The sequence below is a fragment of the Rhyacophila brunnea genome, unplaced genomic scaffold (assembly GCF_057557595.1).
Source record: "Rhyacophila brunnea isolate RB1 unplaced genomic scaffold, BYU_Rbru_1.0 scaffold_22, whole genome shotgun sequence".
NCBI lineage: Eukaryota > Metazoa > Arthropoda > Insecta > Trichoptera > Rhyacophilidae > Rhyacophila > Rhyacophila brunnea.
In genome coordinates this window covers 25,577,921-25,602,075 of record NW_028232882.1, presented here as the reverse complement: position 1 = coordinate 25,602,075, position 24,155 = coordinate 25,577,921, and the positions used below count along the sequence as shown (strand labels likewise).

Sequence of the window (24,155 nt, the reverse complement as noted above, 5' to 3'; positions counted from 1 at the left end):
TGAGATGTTGATCGTATTTTTTGCCTTGTGTTCTTCTGTGCTGGCCCCTTTATACCCCCTTTTCTTCTCGATTATCTATCTCTCTTGTTGCTCATCTTGTTTTACCGGCTGGCAGGATTGACGCTTCTATCTTAGCGTGCTTTGTCTTTGGTTATTCATTATCTGATTGTTTTTCCTTTGTTCAGAAGCGAAAAAATTTTGTCAAACGTTCAAGTGCACTTAAATTGTGAAATTTGTGCAATAACATGGAGCCTAATGAAGCCAACAACGTCACGGAGGGACTAGCGATGGAGACTGACTCGAATGAGTCAGAATTTCTGTTGGACGATCCAGTGGGTGAACTGAGGGCAACAGTTATGCCACTGGATAACAAGGTATCGCAGATTTTTTCAATCTTGACCCAACAGGGTCTGCCTGCAGTGGTGCCTACTCCGCAGAGGCCGACGGTAAACATCGACTCTCCGGTAAGTTTTTAACGGCCACCCGCAAGGCCTGAAACAGCGGAAAAACCCAACAGGATTCCGTTACCTGTATTTAGTGTCGTAGTTCAGGAGCCTGCTTTTCCGACGCCAGACAAAGCTCGGGTAGCGGAACTTACCAGGCTCCAACTGTTTGACACAGATAATTGGGCGGGGGTTCGCTACGCTGAAACCCAAAAACAATATTTGGCGGCCCCGTCTTTCGTTGAATTGGGACCCAACGATGAGTTACGCCCCTACGATCGTTCATTGCAAACGATACATCTAATGGAGCGTACGATCGCCGGCCTCCAAAATGCGATGCTCGCTCAAAAGGAGTGTATTCGGGACGCGTTACAGCGAGTGGTCGACTTTGTTAGCAACCACACCATCGGTACGGCTCTTTTTGAGACGGTCGTAAAGGAGTTCGGGCCCTCTTCAGCACTCAACAAAGTGTCTGAGGACGTCACCCGAATCCTTTGTGGAAAACGGGCAGAGTTGGTTCAGACGAGGCGGAAGAAAATCCTCTCCGGTATAAAAGACACCTTCACCCGAGAGGCTCTTAACAGGATCCCACCTAGCGCCGAACATATCTTCAATAAAGATAAACTGGCGGTGTTCCTAGAAAGAGGTGGGGGTCGTGAGAAGGTCTTCGATCAGACCACCAAAGTGGTTGACCAGGGCAGGGAGAGTCAACCTAGCACTTCGTCAGGTGGACACAAGGACACTTTTCGGAGGCAGGGATACACGAGGAGGATACCTGACCAGGTTAGGGGTGGCTTGCCGAGAGGCCCATGCCCATCCAACCGAGGTATTCCCAGAGATAACCGAGGTGGTGCGAGGGGCACTTACCCTAGACGCAGGTGACCGGGTCTCCCTCACCACGTACAAAGGGGGACGCCTCCAGCATTTCCAGGAAATCTGGGAGGTCAAAGGTGCACCACCACCATTATTAAAAATAATAACGGGAACCCGTATTCCGTTTATAAAGAAACCCCCTCTAATAGTACTCGTACCTTCCGTACAATTCCAGAAGGATTTCCAAACGCGACAATCGCCGGAGATCACTTCACAAATCACGGAACTGAAGAAATCGGGAGTATTGGAATTGGCAGAACCATCTCTGAGCTTCCTCTCAACCCTGTTCCTAGTAAGGAAGCAATACGGCAGTCAACGACCCGTCTTCAACCTAAAACGCCTAAACGGTTTCCTACAACCAAGGCCGTTCAAACTGTTCCACCATTCCAAGGTCCCAACATTCCTGCAAAGGGAAGACTGGTTAGTAAAAATAGACCTAAGCCAAGCGTACCTACATTTACCTATAGCTATACAACATCACGATTTCGTCTGCTAGTTTACCAAGGAAAACTCCTTCAATTCACGTGCCTTCCGTTCGGACTGTCGGCATCACCAAGACTTTTTTTTTTTTCTAGATTCCTTCATGGATATCTCGCATTTACTTTCGAGGTTTCTTAAGGACTTTGGCACGCAAACTACTCTACTTGATGCTAGTCAAATGAAAATTGTGCCGGCTGAGAGAATATGCCTTATTGAAAACTGTTCTTCTACCCGCATCGGGTATTGCTAATTTAAATTCGGCCAGGGCCTATGAAACCGCCTTGCAAAAACCCTGGAAAATTCTTAGTAGCGCAAGGCGGAGGTGATTCTGATGAATATTTTGTCGTATTCATTGGGAACTGAGGACTGCGATTTGTAGTCGAGTTTTTTTTTTTTTTAGACTGCCTCATTAACAAACTGGATGGCCGAACACCTCCGGGGAAAGGGTATGAGAATCGTCACTTACTTAGACGACTTTCTGATGGCAAATCAGTCCAAAGAGATTCTTCTGTCGCAACTGACTTATATGATAGATTTCATGCAGTCACTAGGCTGGATAATCAACAAGAAAAAATCTTGTCTGATTCCAACCCAACAGCGGGAGTTCTTGGGTATCACGTGGAATACTCACAACAATCGGCAATATCTATCAACAGAGAAGTGCACATCACTTCGTCACCACCTGCAATTGCAGATCCAAAAAGGCAGTTGGTCGCTCAGGCAGGCCCAACGCCTCCTCAGGCGACTCAACTTTGCAACCTTCGTCACTCCACAGGGGAGGTTGCATTGCTGACGTCTACAACGTACGAGCGCTCAATTTTCAAGGAGCCATCCTCACAAATCAACATCGATTCCACCACAAGCTCGAGAGGACATCATGTGGTGGATTTGAGCGGTGGGCTCCTCAGGAAAGATTCACAGGGCAACCTACAATAACTTCCTCACCACAGACGCAGCCGATTCAGGCTGGGGAGCGCAGTTAGACGAGTACCACCTATCAGGTACATGGACAAAACGCCAATCCTCGTGGCACTCCAACCGAAAAGAGCTGTATGCAGTACTCTCAGCCATACAACTCCGGGAGCAAACGCTCAGGGGATCAGAATTACTCCTACAAACCGACAACAAAACAGTGGTGGCCTACATTAACAACGAAGGGGGCACAAAGTCTGCAACCCTACTAAGTCTTTGCCGACAGATCCTGGAAATCGCCAACCTGGCCAGTATATCATTGACCGCACAATACCTTCCAAGAAAATACAACTGCGTGGCAGACCATCTCTCACGCAGCAAAATTATCCCAGAATGGCACCTAGTTATGGCGGCTACAGCTCCCCTATTTCAAAGATGGGGACTCCCAGACGTAGACCTGTTCGCGTCCAACACAGCCCATGTTGTCGCAACGTATGTCTCACGAAATCCGAACGATGCCCTTGCACTGTTCCACGATGCCTTCAGTCGACAGTGGGACTTCAAACTAGCCTGGATATTCCCTCCACCGAATCTAATTCCACAAGTATTGGCACACCTGAACATGGCAAGGGGAAAATATTTACTAGTGGCCCCATGGTGGAAGAAGTTTTTTTGGAGCGCAGACCTACAGCAGAGATCATTGGAACCCCCGTACTCGATCCCGCACTTGGAGTCATTTCTAGTGGATACGGTGACAAACCATCCACCTCCACAAGTCCGGGACCTATCACTCCAGTTATGGATAATTTTGGGTGGGCAGAGTTAGTTTCTAGCTAGTTTCTAGACCGATCACTTTTCACTTCCGGCTGGCGACCATCCACTTTGAAGACTTATAGACCTGCATGGGACAAATGGAAGACATGGTGCATGGCCAACACGATAAGCTATAATACCCCCGAGCCGATTGAAGTGGCTAGATACCTGGGTCACTTATACAATAAGGAAGGTCATTCATATAACACTATTCTTGTACATAAGTCAGCCATAGCTACCTTTTGCAAACCTATGATCAGTAAAGACATCAGTGGGTCCATTCTATACTTATCGAACACTAAATTGATAAATAGTATCAAACTTAGGGTAGGTTTGTATCAAAATATTAGCACTTATTGTAACAATTACACGAAGCTGGTTTTTATTGTTGCAATAAGTGCGATATTTTAACAGCACCTATCTTGCTGCTCTTAAAATATCGCACTTATTGCAACAATAAAAACCAGCTTCGTGTAATTGTTACAATAAGTGCTAATATTTTGATAGAAACCTACCCTAAATTTGATAATATTTATCACTTTAGCGGTCAATAAGCATAGAAAGACCCACAGCAGTAACATAGTAGTGCGTCATAATATGTTAAAAACCATATCCACCCGCAAGACTAGACCTACAAAACCACCGATTTGGGATCCAAGAATAATCGTGGACTACCTCAAGAAAACAACACAACTAGAATACAACCTATATGAAATTTCACGCAGAACAGCTATATTATTATTACTCGCATCGGGACGACGGGTTCATGACCTTACCCTACTCAGTGTAGCGGATAATGGCCTAGTCGATAATGGCGACCATATAATTCTATGGCCAGTGTTTGGTTCCAAGACAGACACATCAAGGCACCGCCAATCTGGATGGAAATTAAGCGCTTCCAGTTGCCAAAACATCGATCCAGTATTTTGGCTACGAAAACTTATCTGCGTTTCCAATGAGAGAAGAGAAGAGGGTGATAATATTCCGGCATTATTTATCTCGTCAAGAGGCCCCCCAAAACCTGCGACTCGAGCAGTCATCGGAAATTGGGTGAAGTCAGTACTCGCTGATGCAGGGGAATCACCAGGCAGTACTCGATCAGCAGTCGACTCTCTGAATTGGTTAGAGAACTACCCCATAGATGACATCCTGCAGAGAGGTAATTGGCGCCAAGAAGCTACTTTTAAAACATTTTACCAGAGACCGATAGACACACAGACTTCTACAGCGGGGGAACAAAATATGTTGACCTCTCGGTTCAGCCCGGTGCACTGAGCCTAAAAGCGAGGAGATGTTATACCTAATTCTCATGTTAGGTTCATCTACCCTATCTTGCAGGATCTATCTTGCTTTACCAGGTGATAACAAACAGATATCTCAAGGGACTTCAGAGTCAATAGCGAATAATGAAAGGAGTTTTACCTACCATTAAAACTCTTATTATTCTTGTTGACTCTGAAGTCCAGAGAACACCTACCTGGTTTCCTTGAGACATATCAAATTTAAAAACCAAAGACAAAGCACGCTACGATAGAAGCGTCAGTCCTGCTAGCCGGTAAAACAAGATGAGCAACCAGAGAGGTGAATAATCGAGAAAAAAGGGGGTAAAAAGGGGCCAGCACAAAATAACACAAGGCAAAAAATACGATCAACATCTCAAGGGACTTCAGAGTCAACAAGAATAATAAGAGTTTTATTATTACGATAATCCCAACTTTTGTCTTTTGACAGTTCAACTTTTTTATTCGTTCGTTGCTCAGTAGCAGAGCATGCAAATCGTTCGAGGCTCGCACAAACCAACGCGAATATTCGCAGCGAATTCGCAACGCAGCCGCTGTCGCTGTCGCTACCGCTTGCATTTGATGCGAATTTCGCGTTTGGCAGACCCAGTATCAAAGAGATTGAAGACTGGAAGAAGGAGTCTAATCTCTGCGCCAAAAAGATTGAAAGACTCTCTGCGCAGTATAGACTAAATAATTTTATTTCCGCGCCAGATTTAAAATTGTTAATAATATTAATATTTTACGCCAAATATTCTATAATTTTTATGAATTAAATATGAAAAATATACGTACACTATCGCGCTTTCAGAATTGCTAAATCTTTACCCAATTCGCGTAAGGTGGTAGCATTGGTTGGAGCCATAGACTAAATACATCAGAAATTTGATTTTGAGCGGCCGTCAAGTTTTTACACAAAACAATTTTTCCACATTTTTTAAATACATACCTATGAGTAATTTTATTGCATATTTTTTCATGTATTTTTATGGTTTTTCCATTGAAATTACATGAAAAATTCGCATTTTTATATTTTCACTAAGTACCCCGTCAAAATATCCCAAAAAAAAAACACGCGCCATCGGTACGGAAGGTCCGGTCAAAAGAGTTTCGAAAAAAGCCAACGGCGCTGTAATGCCCCCTATTTACTTGTTGTTAATGAACAAATATGAAACATTTATGCACGCAGGAGATCTAACAATATAATGAAAACTTCAATTTGTCATATATTTTGCTATTTTTTGAGACTCTTTTGACCGGACCTTCCATACCGATGCGGGTGCTTTTTTTGGGATATTTTGACGGGGTAAATGCGAATAGATGGCAGTGTTGGAGACAAATTGCATCAATGATAATATAAAATGATTGATATAGGTAGGTATTTGAATGCTCGATACCGAAACGTCAAACAATAGCAGCGCTCAATATTGAACTTTGTAAGATAATAACTTAATTCCCTTCCGAAATCTGTGCGTCGCGAATAATTCGCTGTCGACAGCGTTCCCGAAAATCGCAATGATTATTCGCTGCAAATTCGCACTCAAGACGCAAGGCGATCGCGCAAGCGTGCTCTTTCCCGTAAGTCAATACGAGCTTGATTGGCGAATATTCGCTTTCGTGTGTGGATCGCAAGTCCTCGGACTTTTGGCTCGCCAATGGTGCGCTGGCATAATAGTTTTTCAATATTTATAGAATACCTACCTACCTATATGCTTCAAATACACTCTATGACGATCGGTCATATATGTCGAAAAACCCGTTTCTTATGTGTAATGTGTAATGTACGATGTCATAGCTCTCATACATGTATGTATAATATGTCGGAATGGCATAGATTTGATCATAGACACTAAAACGCTCTTAGCATATATCGTCATTGTTTTGTAAAAAGGGCGAATTAACCAAAATGCTACTTTACAGGAGGAGGATTTTTAACTTTTGACATTTATTTGTTTTTTACCTGTAGATGATTATAATAATATCTAACATAAAGCTTAGAAAGAATACTGTCATTATAATAGGTATTATTATATAAAATTTAAAAGGCCTAATATGTCGCATTTGCTTTTTATTTCGTAATTTTAATTAATTAAATTTTAGTCGATTATCATTTTTAAGTACTTTCCTGTGGAGATAAAAATTCGCCGTTTTTACACAACAAAGCTAGTGGGGTACATATTGTATTTTCATTAAAATCTCGATTTCGCCAAAATGGTTGATTCGCCCTTTTTACAAAACAACGACGAATGTGCCCGATCGTCAGTCTATTTGAACCCATAGTTATATTAAAATTTTATTTCAATCGCATAAGATCAATATTGCGTATGTGTGTTCGCAATAATTTTGTGATTCTAAAAAATGGTTACAAAAATAATTAATAACTACCTACCACCAACAATATTTGAAAAATGCATTGCAAAAAATTTATGGCATATAGACAATATTATTTCCTATAAACAAAATTAAAGTATTTACCATAAAGAATTTATTCCGTGTATTTACTGACGCCTGTCAGAATAACTGTTGATGCATTTATTTACAAGCTATGATTTCGAAAGTGAATTGATAATTTATGCGCAAAGTTATTAAACTTGCGTAAAGTTCCAGATAGAACAATAAAAACATATTGCTGTTGTTATTTACATTTCTAGCGAATACTATTGTATTCGCTGACAGCGTATTAGAGGAGATGAACAATATTAACAATTGAGGAGAAAGGCTCGTGAGAATATTCATTAGTCAAGACGTAAGAAAGATGAGATTATGAAAGATTAGAAAGAAGAATAAATTAAATTGATGTTTTACAATCAACGAATCATAGTGATTCATTGGAATTGTCCGATTATATTGCGTGAATTTGTTTAGTTTAGACGTTATTTTAAATTTGTCTAAACCAGTCGGTATTTTTTACGATGTCGTGTAATGGGAACAAATTGTTAATATGGGGGCGTGCCTAACTTTGCATCGCGAAAGTGTGGAGATGGAGGCGGCCAGGAGGCACTCCAGCGACATAGATCGGGAGCTCGGGGTCCTAGCCAAGGAACAGAGCAAAATCATCAAGATTCTTCTTTTGGGTAAGTCTAGACCTCAACTCAATGCAATCTATGAATCATTATTACACAATCGTTGTAAGAACTGCAATCTTTTTCAAAGTTTTCTTGTCATGTTATTAGTACCTATTAAGCAGTGGCGAAGGGTGGAGGTAGGCTGTTTAAATCCGCCATAAATAGTGCGCAACAAACTTTGTCAGTCATACGTATTTGTTTTCATTGAAATGAGACTACAATTTACAGAGGGTGTTGGTTAGTTTTTAATATTCAATTAAACTAAGCGAAAACCAAGCCATGATAAATAATAGTCAAAAAATACTCGTCTATCTATAAAATATCTAAAAGTATACAATTCCATCATTCATAAATTTGGATATTTTATAGATGTAATAGTATTTTTTTATCTACTATAGTTTGGTTTAGGCATGACTTAAAAAATAAACCAACAATATGTGTAATATGTATTCTTAAAAACAAATAAATATGAATTAAAAAGTGTGCGCTATTTTGTTGAATCGCCCATAACATACCAAAATGATTACGGCTTGATTTAGATAAGTCATTCGTATTTGTTGTCGATGGTCCTCGTTAGTTTATTAAATTAATTAAACCCTGCCTAAACCAAACCACCATAGTAGTGGTAGACTGTGAAGATCCAACAAAAATAGCGTACACTTTGTTAGTCATACTTATTTGTTTTCATTGAATTAATAGTACAAATTGCAGATGGTGTTGGATAGTTTTTAAAAGTAATGTAACCCCTATACGAGCTACTCGGACCGCGTTCTACTCTTCCGAGCTAGCTCGTATGGGAGTAACTAGTATGAGGGTGTCTTGTACGAGTGCGCTCGGTCCGAGTGTACTCGGATCATGTCAACGCGGCTTAAGGCTACAAAAGCTAAATCAATAGATGTACTTTGATGAAAATCAAAAGGCAATCTGGGAGTATTTGAATGACGTATAATTTTGTGGGAGCAAGGTGAAAGCGAACTACTTGTTGACAATTCTGAATCCCAGTATTGGAATTTGGCAATATTACTTAAGGCTATACCTCAGTTGAGGTATGGTCTAAAAAGATCGTGGCCGGGTCGCGGGTGCAAATGACGCATGCCGAACGAAATATAATTTGTTGTTTTTATTTAATAAAACGCAATTTTTTTATAGTACATATTCCCCACCGCCTCAGTGGGGCGGAAGAAACCGGTCCTAATATAATAATTAAAAGTGGAATATGTACTATAAAAAAATTGCGTTTTATTAAATAAAAACAACAATACAATGCAGTTCCACCATGAATTGACAGTTAACAAAATAAAAGAAATGTAATTTGTCATATAAATCCAACATGCGTCCATTTAATGTTCTGTTTATTGTTCTATTAGTAACAATAATAATATATTCATTGATATGTTTTCTTTTTCAAGTAAATGGGTAACGTTTTTAGTCATCTTTTGACGATTAAAGAATTAATACCCCCGTCGCCATCACGAAACACGACGAATTCACACCTCGACGTTCGCTCTCTGAATGCAAGCGAGTCCAAAATTTGGTCGCACCTATAGTTGAAAATTATTTGCTGTTTCACTGAAGTCAGCCAGATAGATTCCGAAAATTTTACAAAACGTGTTAGTATGCTCAATCAGAAAAAGTCGAATATACAATGCATAACATTCTTCAATTACATCATCATCATCAGACGGGGTCGTTCCTCTACTGGATGAACGCCTCCCCCACTCTTCTCGATCCCTAGTTCTTTGCTGCTACGTACATGCACTGAACTTTATGCGCTCGTCTATCCAGCGGGTTTAGGGCGTTCCTGTGGGCGTTTAGTGCCCCATGGGTACCACTGTATGACGGCATTTGTCCAGTACATTGCCATTTTAATTATATAGTTATAACTTTTCAGGGGCTGGAGAAAGTGGTAAAAGCACTTTGGTGAAGCAGATGAAAATCATACATAGCTATGGATTCAGCCGCGCCGAACGAAGTGCGTTCCGTCCAACGATGCTGGACAACCTTCTGGCTTCAATGAAGTATGTCCTCACAGGAATGGGCCGCTTACGCATCAACTTGCAAGATTCCTCCAATAAGGTGAACAAAAATATATAATGTAGTACAGCTTCTTGCCATTCCAACAGTAGCGAAGTCTTCCTGATAAACTAGAATTAACGGTACAAGTCTGTTTACTGGAAGCCAGGCGGGAACAGTGGCAGTTTTCATAGCCGATTTCCTCAAAATTCAAAATTCAAGAATGATAACCTAACCTAACCTAACAAATAATCCTGTATACCGGCTATTTTCAAAATATGTTTTGTCGCTGGCTTCCACTAAACAGACTATAACAAACGAAATGAGTAGTGAAACATTGTTAGTTATCAACGTATTATAATCATTGAAAATAATTATAAGTATATTATATTCTTTTTAACACTACAACAGGCCAAGAGGCCCAATGACAGTAGTGTATTTAGTAATAGAAGTGAAACAACCACAAACACCCAGGCTTTGAGAAAATCACATAAATATATTGTGACTTCACCGGGTATCGAACCCGGAACTCCCCGATGAAAGGCCAGCGCCTTACGCACTGCACCATGAGAGTCGCCATATTTACAATACAATTTAGGTACAGTTCAGTGGCGAAGAGTAGAGAGCAGGGCTTGAAATGGACCGGAATGCCGTTCCGGTTCGTGAAATTGGTAAAATTATCGCTCCGTCTCGTGGAAAAAATATTTTGACCGTCTGAGCTAGATATGTGTTACACCCCCGTATGGTCCCCATTTGTGGATGTCTCTGTGTATCTGGAGAGGCCCGAGTCGGTATCAAATCCAACAAATAGTAAAGCGCTGATTACGAAAATAAATAATAAATAATAGAGCCGGCAATGCCGTAGCTTATGACAGTTGAAAAATATTGCAACGTCGCCGTTTTTTTTTGACAATGCTTCCGGTTGAAAGCGAAACACAAGATGGCGGGCAGAACGCTGCAACAGCCAAATCGCAAACACGTACATTTCGTCCTCGAGTAAAATAAATTATTAAAAATGTAACTATTATAATATTAACTTAACTATACCTTGCCGTTTCCAAAACAATTCCGGTGTGTGTTATTTTCACCTCCAAGTCCTAAAATCCAGACGAAAAACCAGACAACAAAATAAAAGTGACAGCTTGCTATTCACTTGCGAAAATGGAGGGAAGTGATATATGCCATATAATAGAAAATATAAGGCGTAAAACCCACTTAACGGAGCGAGTGGGGCTGTCGCGCAAAATTTCACAAGTGGCGTGTAAATCATCGAAAATACAAAGTAATCAAATACGCCAGCACACACTGGATTTGACGACGCTTTGTGCCCGCCTGCCCCATGAATCACCGTTGGTGGCTTTTCAGCCGGACGAATTAACGAAAATACAACGTAGTCCATTCATTGAACACGGCGAGCAAAATCACGCTCTGGAAGCGTCGTCGATAGAAGCCGTCGTCGTCGGCGAGAAGCCATTATTTAATAACAGAGAACTCATTGTTTAGTTATTGCGTAATTACAAGCCCCGAGATATAATATACTATTTTTATTGCTTTGTTATGAGAGACGCTGATAATAATAATTATTTTGTGCTTCTTGGGCCCCTTATTACATAGGTGAAGGGCAATGCGCGGGTGGGAGGGGGCCTACTCAGTAGTGAGCGCATCGAACGCTTTTTTGGTGGGCTTTATGCCTTACACCTATTTTTTTTTAAATTACACATAAAATTTGGTAATCATTATGTAAACATCTTCAGAAAAATGTCGAGCGCTCCGGTTCATAAATTTTTTCATTTCGAGCGCTGGTAGAGAGAGATAGGCTGTGGAGATCTGGCAAAAATAGTGCATTTTAAACTTTGTCAGTCATACTTATTTGTTTTCATTGAACTAAGATTACAAATTCTCCAAACTCTTGAATCTTTTTTATTTCTCCATTTTGCGATATATAGCTGTCACTAGTTTCTCATATTGCAATCTCATTACTTACGAATAAATCAATTTGCTCTGTCTGTTGGATAATCATTTGTATAATATTTCTATTAGGTCAGCGATTAGCAACCCACGGTTCTCAGAATGATTTATAAAAATCCTTGTTGGGCCTAATCATTTTAGGTGCTGCCGATTGTCCATAAAGTTTGCTCATCTAATCTAAGTAAATATTAAATAATCATTTAGTATCGAATCTTTGTCACCGCGTTCAAGGAAGAAATTTTGTGGAATTAAGGGAAACAATTACACAACTTGCTCCATAATCATAAACATCGTAAAAATATTATTGCAAATACCGTGGCGTATTCTATGGTGATGGTGGTTTCGTGGTCAGTTATTGATAGAAATTCAATATGAATATATCGGTGTTTCAATAATATTTCAAATTCTTTACAGATCCATGCCCAGCAAGTTTTGCTGAGTCGGAGCGTTTTCGATCTTCAATTCCGAGTGATGCTGGCCGTGGCCACCGCCCTGCAAGCTCTCTGGAGAGACCGAGGAGTACGTCTCGCGGTCGCACGAGGATATGAATATGAACTCAACGACTCGGCATTATAGTGAGTAGTCAATATCCACTATACAAGAATATTCATAAAAATGCCACCCTAAGTTAGAAATAATTACTAAAATGAATATCATACTTATTTTGTAGCGATGATGTAGGCAAGGACCCATTGGGTTGTTATGAGAACATTTGTTAGTTCAATGCAATGACATTATTAATGGATGACGCACTCAATACAATAGCTAGCAAGTAGATTCGCGCATTGGCATGTATAGGTAGACGTCACGCAATTTCCATTATGCGATATCACGCATCGGGAATTTATAGCAATATGACACGGCGTTAGAGCAGTGTTTCTAATGTCAATCTTCATTTGAGCGAACCCGTTCGAACCGAACCATTCGGCAGACCCAACAAAAAGCATCAGGAATTTATAGCAATATCACCTTTATTGTAATGGCGTTAGAACAGATTATGCCATTCGGCAGACCCGACAATAAAGTGAGTGTCATTTTCTTTTCTAGATGATTCGTCCATATTAATGTCATTGGTTCAATGAGTTAAAAACCAATAATGTGAAATACTATCCTATTGTAACTAATTAAATCTGAAATGAATAATTTATTATTATTTTACTTAATATGAAACCCCACTATAGTCAGACTGCAGCACTGAATTGAGAGTTAAGATGGTAGTGCTAGTTATTGCTTATTTTCGAATGCAACGCAGTAAATTAAGATTTTCATTTGAATATTTCGTTAGTTATTAACATATTAAAATTTTTTCAATATATGACAAACATATTGCATTCGAAGTTTGAGCAATAACTAGCATTACGATTGGAATTCATGTTTCGTATCACGGCCTGACTATAGTCAGCCATACTTATAATATAGTGCAGGCATGTTCAACTTCAAGTAGACCGTGATCTACTGATCCTGTATCATAAGTTATAAGTAGTGGTCTACCACTCAATTTGGGAAATTTTTGTATAGGCACATCCAAAATGATTGCGGGCCTTCAGAAAAATTACATTTTTAAAGTAAATATCAATTTCAAGATGCCATTCTTCTAGTGCACTGCAATAAAGCAGGCCAAATGTGATTATCGTTTCTGTTGCTATTTCTCTACTACACTTACATCAAGGCTATTGCATCGCTCTCAAGCTAATGTGTGTATGTTTATAATTTCTAGCTTATTTGAAAATATGGACCGGTTACTTGACGATAAATATGTTCCCACGCCAACTGATGTTTTACGAGCCCGAGTTCGCACAACAGGAATTATGGAAACTCATTTCAATATCGATGATGTGGTTATCAGGTATTCATTATTCTATCTGAACTATCTATCATTAAAATTGTAATATTAACCAAATGTGTAACACTAGAACGTATTGTGCTTTACGATCCGAGGGAGTGGAGTGGTAGATTATTAATATTAGGTACATCATTTAGAGTCGGATCCGACCAAACACATTCATTTTGATACTAATTTACACATTCGACAAAGCACGATAATTTTATTATACAATATTATGGACTTTTAACTTGCGCACACTGCTAAAATACACTAATTTCAAACAAAAATCAAACTGGATCTGATTTTATCAATTATTAATCACGATTTTCAAAATACATTGGTTCACACGCCTTACTGATGTATTATTACGGTGGTAACAATGATTTGAGTTGCCCCATCTCCACCCGCCATGTATATGCAGCCGCGGTTTCCATGACACTACTAACACATTGACTGCTGACTAGATAATTACTTTTTAATACATTGGATGCTAAAGACGCACCTAGCGCGTAACAATTAGGTGGCCAATCGATATAATTATTAGCATGCTATTTAAATGTGGTAATAGCATGCTAATTATATTGAATGGCCACCTAATCGTTACGCGCATAAGTATGGAATAATAATTTGATAGGTTGGCATAGGTAAACTTGAATAACATGTATTTTATTTTTTTTAGTGTTTTTGATGTCGGGGGCCAGCGTTCGCAGAGGCGGAAGTGGATCTACTGCTTTGATGATGTGAAAGCTGTCTTGTTTGTTGTGTCATTGAGTGCATACGATATGACACTTGTTGTAAGTACTAAGACAATAATTTGTATCATATCTTCACGTAACTTCATAATCTTTTTAATTCTATCATTTAACCTTATCTAAGCCTCACGATATTACTATGGCAGTATCTGACAGGCCGCAGATTTTTAACGACACACGTTGAATGTAGAGCGATGCTCTTACTACAATCGCTGTAATACCGATAATTAGTGGCTTAGTCTTATATTATTATTCAAGCAGATGTCACTGTCTGTTTAATTTTTTAGTTTATGCAAATCAATCGACAGTGGCTAGTAATTTGAGTTTCAAGTCGGGCGAGACAACTCTTGAAATTTGTAGTGTGGCCTATCGATCACAACCTCATAGAGCGAGATAACTCACTGAAGCCATAGAACCAGTTAAAACCTCGGTTTGCCACATTTGCCAAATAAATCATTGCAAAGACATTCTATTTGTATATAAATAAAAACTGTTTCAAAAATATCTTTCATAAAGTTGGATTGCATATACAAATGCAATGTGTCAACTTTGTTGATGTGAATTTTATTGTCATTTACAGAACATATTTATAGTTAACGTACCATCACACATAGCATTAATGCAACATTGTTGGTTTATAAAAAACACCTGCAACATAGTTGTAAGCATTCGGCATGAGTGTTACTAATGATTGTATTAATTCACCGCTGCCATGGACAAATTCATACTATTCATAGCGCTCAAGTCGCTTTTTAAGCTAATCTCAAGCAACAGTCGTTCAAATAGAGAAAGAGGCAGCATAATAATAGCGGCGATCAAATTGAAACTGTCAATGACGTTTATCCGACTTGAATATTTTGACAGTAGAGTTTTTGATATTTCGACTCTGGATTAATTCACGTCTGTGTGCGTGGTAGTAAATGCACCTTTATTGACCTTTTTGAGATTGGATTATGTTGATGTCGAATCGAATTTCAATGTGCATTATGCCTAATGTTTAGATTTGTTTTTTGTAGTTGTAATTCTAAACTATTATAACTTATGGAATACAGGTGGCCCTCATCTTTCAAAAAGTTCTACTTTCGCACAATTCCCTATTTCGTATGTCTTAAAATTTAGATTTTTGTTGATAATGCAAAAACTGTGCGGTTCCATGCAGTCGCTCCTCTCTCCTCCGATCCCCGTCACCTTCTCAAATATGTAAAATGGTGATATTTAACTATCTCTTGACAAGTTTATAAAGAAAACACCTGATTGCTAATACTCATGGTTAACTGTATTATACCCATTGATAAATAAATGTTTTAAAGTACACTTTTTGATGTTTGTTTTTTTTTTACATCACACTACTTTCGAACATTCAACATTTGAACACATTTTCAGGAACCAATTACGTGCGAAAGTCAAGGGCCGCCTGTACTATTATAGGTACATTATAATAAAATGCAAAAATGTAATATGTATCGTGCTATTTTCTAGGAGGACCCAACAGTGAACAGGATGCACGAAAGCTTGAACCTATTTTCCCAAATAATCAACAACCGTTTCTTCTCCGACGCATCGTTTGTCCTCTTCTTCAATAAGCTAGATCTCTTCAGAGATAAAATTTTGCATTCCGGGCGACACCTTCGAAATTATTTCCCACACTATAAAGGTAAGTGCCAAGAACTGTTTTAAATATAACATTATAAAAACTAACTAACAGTATCTGCAATATGTATTCTTAGTTCAATGAAAACAAATAAGTATGACTGACAAAATTTTGTGTGCACCGTTTATGTTCGATCTGCAGAGCCTATCTCCACCATTCGCCACTGAGAAAGGTTCAATGTAAATGTATTTAGTTTGTTGAATTTGAATTTTGAATGAATGATATTTCCTGTATCATAAACTGTGGAGTGTCTGAGTATGGAGAATGTAGCGGGGTGGAAGGCCGTGATTGAAGACCTGCTAGATTTTATTGATCCCGCCTCCTATGTGAATTAAATTACTATAGATATATTTTGGAAATGGACCTCCCCAAACCATTTTTCTATGTGCTGTATTTAACCGGTTCTATGCCTTCAGCGAGTTTTCTCACTCTATGTGGCCGTGATCGACTGGTCGGACATACAAGTTTCGCGAGTTATCTCGGCCGACTTTAAACTCAAATTAGTAGCCACTGTCGATTGCTTTGTATAATCTAAAAAATTAAACACATAGTGACATCTGTTTCTATAATTATGAAATACTGAGCCACAGATTATCGTTATTATAGCGATTTTATTAAAGCCTAGCTCTACATTCGACGTGTGTCGTTAAAACTCTGCAACCTGTCCAAGGCAACTAACCAGATAGAAAAGGTTAAGTAATTATTTTGTTGTATATTTCAGGTCCAGATCGAGACGTTGACAGCGCAGCATTATTTATCCAGGCTGAGTTCTCGTTAAAGAATAGGAATGAAAATAAGCTTGTTTTTCCGCACTTCACGACCGCAACTGACACTTCAAACATTCAAGGTGTCTTCCAAGTTGTTATGGACATGGTAATGGCTGATAATATGGGACAAGTTACACTCTTATAAAAAAACTGTCATCTCTATAATCCATATAGTGTTATGTACATACTGATTAACTGTATGGGTGTCACTCTTTCCATTATTTAAAGATATTATATATGTTTTGTCAAATTTAGTTTGCACGGGGGCTGGCGATGCCCAGTGTCCGCCCCTTATATATTGAAGATGATAGTATTATCTCACCCAACATAATAATATGTATGGATACATCAATGCATCTTCAATACATCAAAAGTAACATGTTCATTTTCATTTAATGCTGTTTCATGTCAATTATTTGTCTCCAACAGCGTTGAATGGCGCACAAGAAGTCCCATTACCATTGTAATTGGACATATCAATTTTTCATAAACGGATTTTGAAAGTTTAGCAATTCCTTGTTAGCCGAGTCTCAAATTCTAATTTCTGGTAAATTCACATGTTATTCAATGTGTAAACTCACAGCATCGACCTAACAAGTTGGGCAAGTGACTAACATCCATTTCTCATAAAAATAAATTGTAGGGAAACCTCTTTGTGAGGCGGCCAAATTTACATTCGATTGTAAAGCCAATAAAACAAAACATATTGTGAATATAGAATACCTATGTATTTTTTGTTATTATTAACATACGTGAAGTTATCGGTTTTTGGCAATGGAAGCTTCATATTCTTAGATGGGTATGTCACCTCTGTGCTCAACCAAAACAGTACTAAGTATATACCGTAGATTAGGCATGTCCAACACAGGTGGATTTTGATTGATCTCACCATATGTCCAGAGCAATTGAGTTGAGAAAATGTAAAAACGTGTACATTCTGTTGTAATATAATATAATTTCATTGGGTTTTAAAGGGGAGACATTACCCATGAAGAAGCCACGTGATCTCGTCATATCATTTGATTCGTATTGCATCAATCACGGCCTGCCGCAGGAGTGAACAAAAGAGATGATCGATGGCCTAATGTCAATATCCCGTAAGTGAATTTTTACAAATTGTGCAGGAAGCTAAAAAATTTTTTTTGTTTCTTTATTAAACACCACAACAGGCCGTGAAGCCCAATAATAGTAGTAAAACACCCAGGCTTGAGGAATTTACATATTAGATTATGTAAATATATTTTGACCTCACTGGGAATCAAACCCAGAACTCTGTGACGGAAGGCCTGCGCCTTGCACACTGCACCACGAGAGCCGCCAATTTTCAAACACAATGCGAAATTGAACATTTCTTTGTGATATTTGTAACGTCAGATGTAACGTTTAGTTGAAGAATGACAATTAGATAGTGTTGTAAATCTCAGCCTACTTGAAGTTGGACATATCTGCTGTAAATGAATAACGTAGAGTAAACATGGCGCCCATATATTTAAGTAGAACTCACTGCTAAAATATTCCACAATGTCACAAATTTGATGTCTTCCATCTTTAAATAGACACTTATAATATTATTCACAAAAATTCCGCACAAGTCTAGCCTCGAAAAATATAATACATATAAATAAGAGTATATTTTTATACGTTTTAGTATTATATTATCTCGATTGTATCAAATCTTTATATTTTGTGATGTAAGATTAATTTGTTTAGATAATAAGTCAGTACAAATTTTATTTTATCACTATTGTCTAAGATTTGGACTATTACTGTGCAGCTGCGTCTTGTCAAATTACATTATATTTTTTTTACTGCTTAGTTATTTTTAAGTTACTTACATCCTTTCTTCAATAACACATTTTGTATGCAATTCATCAATGATTTCTTGATGAAGGAAATCAATAATAATATAATTATACAGTATAATAGCCCATTTACACATGCATGGATTTACATCAGTCTATCTTGTAAAACTAGTAAATCCCATTTTGGTCAGTAATTTGATTTGTATTGAATACGCTAGTATTGCCAGGAATCATCAATTTGCATGAAAAGTTTGTTCTTTTTCATATTCGAAATTCAGTCTGTTTTTAGTCTCTTTAAAAAAAAGTTGATTTAGATTTACGAAGTGTACAAGATAGAATGACGATAATATTATGTAATTTAAATATTTTGAAAATTTTGGTCTTGTTTTATGTTTCCACTAAACACTTTAATACATATTATTATATAAACAATCGAGTAACCTCAGTTGCTGAATGCAAAACAGTAAGTCTACATTTCATTTTTCTATAATTATTCTTCCAGTTGCAATTATTTTTAAGTATATAAATTTTATCTAGTTAAAGATAATTACTATTAGCTATAATTATGATATTATCCACTGCCTTTAAAAATAAGAGAAGCCTTTTGTTAAAAATTATATTTCAATTGTTCTGGAGCTGGATTAAGAGGGGTATAAGTAAAATTAAAGTGTTCTGCTATGAATGTTTTTAAAATTCTCAATTCCCTCTTTACTAAGGGCCAAATGCAAAGATGTCGACGTTATGTAAAACTAACTAATTATAAATCCTATGCATAGAATTTACATAATTACAACGGTAAGACTATGAAAACTGCATAATATAAATTGAATTAATAGTTTATATATTTTATTATAAACATTGAATAATTTTAACGTAATTTTTTAATAAATGCATGCACGACTGATAACATTGCCCCTTTCATTCAGTGAATATTTTCTACTCTACTTGAATTGCAAGTATTGCAGCACTACATCAGTTAATATAATAAGTTACATTTTTAATACTGCTAGTCTTTTGTTTTTGAGTAGATAATCGATACTTGATATAATTTGAGTAAACGACATTCAATACTATATTTACGTTTACAATATGTATTTATTTAACACACATTATGTGTTAATTGGCTACATAACGCATAAACTGACATATTTACTTAAGTGTGACTATGTATCGAACCCTAATACCTATCGGTATTAAATATGATGACCACATATTGTGTCGTTTCTGTCAAAATGTACATACTGAGACATTAAAAAAACGCCGTCATCAAAATATTTAATACATGCTCAAAACTATACTTTAGCATTTACATCACTCTTCCACCCAGCTCCTCAATTATTAGAATAGCACTATTGTCTTCCTGTATAAACAAAATATCTGTTTCATTTGGTAGGTATATAGTATAATGTTTGTCAAATTTAGTTCCTTTGATCTCTTAAGCCAAACTGTACCTATCCACCTTTAGCGATAAATGTAATATCAGCAGATATAATTATGTTTTAAGAAATGAGTCGCTTAGAATCATAACTCACATATTGCAATTTTGTCGTTTTTTAGTTAAATATGCCAAGTGATTCTAAATGAATTAATCTATATACCGAAAAATAGTTGAGTATTAAAAGTCAATTTAAACCATGTGAAAATCGTTGACAAAGTTCATTGTTGGTGTAATATGTCGTATATTTCAAAGAATAGAGTTTTGTCACCAACGTCTTCCTAACCAATCGGGGAGCTCTATTTCTCATAGTATGCTGTATGTCTGCAACGTTAGGAGTATTAGGTATATATATTTAAAAAAAAAAAAAAAAGTTATTCGACTCTCACTCATTAATATTCTAGGGAGTTCAATACTGTTCTTCTAATTACAAAAAATAGTGCTCTGTTGGTTTTTAGCGATTATCTCAAAACTTGATTTTTGGAATATGTGAGTTATGATTCTAAGCGACTCAAATATTCATCTTCAAAATGAATTTAAATCATCTTTAAAAAATGAGCTATTAATACGTATTATAATTAGGAGACCACAACTCAACAATATTAAAACAAAAGTCAGATAGTAAAGTTACATCGTAAGCCGCTCTGGTGAATCCCCCCAACCCAAAGTATAGCGATAAAGTACAAAAGATACAGCAAAGTGAAGAAAATGACAGCACTAATGAAAAACTTTTATTAAACCGTGAATGTCTCTAAGTTTCTAACTCATTGATTTCCAACTATTTTTATTTGACGGAACCATTGAAGGTACAGAGAATAAATCATAAAATGGGTACCTAAAACGCTTCAACAAACACAAAATGAACAGTGCATAGTAGGTGGTGATGTTCATCACTGACAACTAAAGTTTTCAGTTTTTATTCCTTCCTGCCGCCTATAAAAATTCCCTTCAGTGAACCTTTTACTGTTTCAATAATTACTGTGTTATGATGCGATATCTAATCAAAGTAAACTTTAAAAATCTTTTGTCTCTACTGCCAAATAGAGTTTATGAATTCTCGTAAAATCCAGTTGGGAATCACTGTTCCAATTCAATGGTTTCAAGCCAATAAATCTTGTCCATAATTTGAGTTCATTTTTATTCATTAAAATCATCATCGTCATCATTAATTCATCATCATTCCCCCCGACCATGTCCGATCCTAATAAGATCACATGGGCCTCCACAGAGTGGCGATTTGTATTAACAGATTTTGTTTTTACGAGAAATGGTACTTGCTCAACCTATTGAGTCCATACTCTGACTCATATACAAATTGAAAAATAATATGTGTACTTGCCAGACCCAGGATTCGAACCTGGGCCCACATCACTATAGACCGACGCTTAAGCCGCGTTGACACGGTCCAAGTAGACTTGGATAGGAATAATTAGTATGAAGATGTCTCATCCAAGTGACAGCTTCATACTATTTATTCCTATCCAAGTGACAGCTCCATACTATTTATTCCTATCCAAGTTAACTTGGATAAGTAGGACGCGGTCCAAGTAGCTTGGATAGGAATAATTAGTATGAAGATGTCACATACGAGTGCACTTGGATAGGAATAAATAGTATGAAGCTGTCACTTGGATGAGACATCTTCATACTAATTATTCCTATCCAAGTAGACTTGGATCGTACTTGGACCGTGTCAACGCGGCTTTAAGCTCCGCGGCAATCGTGGTACTGTTTACTGAATATATTTACTGTTTTCGTAAATTACCATTCTCGCGTGCTTTATATTAATGACATCCATAATCGTTATTTGTATTCATCTTTCGTTGCACCCGTAGAAATAGCGTTACGATCTCGATTCTCTGTAGTGGACCAAATATAATAATTATTAATTTACTGTTTTCCAAAACAATTTGTACGCTTTATATTATAAAAATATATTTTATTGCCTATAAGAATACCTGTGATAAAAGAGGTCTTTAAAAATATTATGTAGATAACTATTATATACTTACTGTCAAGCATATTTTGTAAAAGATTTATTCGGATAATAAATGAATTTTTTTAGATACAATACTGTCATATTTATTTATTTATTTACCATCTATTGATTGAGCTGTTTTATTGATACGTAAAAAATGATTCAAACATGTAACTGCCTTGTATGAAAACTATTTACAACCAACATTGTAGTAAGTATATCCCATGGACATGGTCTATAGCAGGGTTTCCCAAACTATGTTCCGCCTAACCTGAATAGGTGTTCCGCGACCATTTGGAAAGGTTTTATGCACTGCAACACATTTAAAGATCTTCTACTACGTAGAAGTAACATAAGTAAAACTAAAATAATTAAAGAATCTACTTTATATTGAAAGGCGAGTGATGATCAATCTCCACTGATGTTTATGAAGTCAAGTATCTAGATAGGTCATGGCTCCCCGAAGGGGGGGGGGGCTGACAGGCCTCTAGCCTGGAGGCCTGGGCTTACGGGGGCCCGGCGTGAGAGATCGACTAGCCAAGTGAGATAAACACACATCACAAACATGCACTAATAGTAAAAAAATGTTGCCTGCGGTGCTATTTCACTTCAAGCATACCAACATTTAATAATATGTGGTTTTGCCATATTTACAATTTTTGATTATTGTCAATATTTGACATGTCCATAATATTGTGCATATCAACATAAAAGTGGATGTATTAAAAATACAAAAAATCGCTGAAAATTCCCTTAATTTTACCTCGAACACCATTTGGAATATGCAACTGTAGATCGTCACATTGCCTTTAACCTTAGCGGTAATTACGGGGGCCTCCAAAGATCCTAGCCTGGGGGTCCGCTTCGGGATGTGGAGGCCATGATCTAGGTACAGACGGACGACCATCTTTTCTCACACCAAGCGCATGAAAAAGATGGGGTAAATTGTTTTTAACTGACCGGCTGAGAAGTCTTGTCAGTTTAACGACAGTTGCCAAAATTGGCAGAACGGTTATCTGCGCTAATAAATAAACTAAGCGTTCCGTTAAAATTTCAGAGTTTGCGAAGTGTTCCATTGCAGAAAAAGTTTGGGAAACCCTGGTCTATAGAATGTGATTACACATTTTCACGCCTACGAAGATAATTTGTATGTTTTGAGTTAATTCTCCTCTGAACACTCAAAACATTAAAATAAACACAAAGAAATATCACGTATTTTTCATGGAATAGTAGGTAATAATGGATCATTTGAGAACCATGCTTCATTTATATTGAAAAGACATATCACATATCGACCAAGAAACCTTATATTTGGTGTCACCTGTAAAAGTAGAGAAAAATAAAATATGTTTCTTTGGTCCTAAGAGGCCGAATTGAAATTTGAAGCCGATTTACTCAATTTGGCCACTGATACACTTGTATCTGTTCAATCCTTGGTACCCCAATTATAATTTAATCTCTACAATTGAATTTTGTTTAATAATGCGTAAATATTATAATGGACAATAAAATTTAGAACAGTGAATAAAACTGCTTTTATTTATATTGTATGAAAAATTTATTTCAGTCCTTTGGATTGATACATTTAATTGTAAATATAACAATCAATTACATAATCAAAACGACAATTTAAATTAATAATATTTTTAGTAGTAGCCAAATTACATGTAGGTATTTCTCTAAAAAATTACATCAATTTTATTGTTGACACCCAATGGCGAACGGGTGTCAATCATATTAATTTGACATCTGTACATCAGTCGTAAAGGAATATAATTATTAAATCAAATTACAATACTTAATGTATTCTTTCTATATTTAGTAGGTATTCAACTCTTCTATATTTTGAAATATGTACATAGTTTGTTTCCCATGCACAATTATTTTGGTTATATTTGGCACGATTATCTCCCTCTTCACCTTAAAGCCATATGATTAACAAACAATATATTATAACACTGACTAGTATAATATATTAAATTAAAATAAATGTATTAAAAACACAGGTCATATAATTTATCTAAATACCTAGAGCTAACAAGTAAGTACGGATAGTGTTATAAAAATATAAGAAAGCACTTTTGATTCAGTTTTTCAG

The 24,155-nt window shown here is 37.0% G+C and overlaps 1 protein-coding gene across 1 annotated transcript; it reads left to right on the top strand.

Moving 5' to 3' along the window:
- Positions 1-7,410: 7,410 nt before the first annotated feature.
- Positions 7,411-18,460, top strand: LOC147070285 (guanine nucleotide-binding protein G(o) subunit alpha-like). Its single transcript, XM_085949419.1, has 7 exons — positions 7,411-7,875; positions 9,758-9,942; positions 12,262-12,422; positions 13,565-13,693; positions 14,352-14,466; positions 15,904-16,078; positions 16,797-18,460. The coding sequence occupies exons 1-7, from the start codon at positions 7,743-7,745 to the stop codon at positions 16,985-16,987; spliced, it is 1,089 nt and encodes a 362-aa protein (XP_085805545.1). The 5' UTR covers positions 7,411-7,742; the 3' UTR covers positions 16,988-18,460.
- Positions 18,461-24,155: the final 5,695 nt, after the last annotated feature.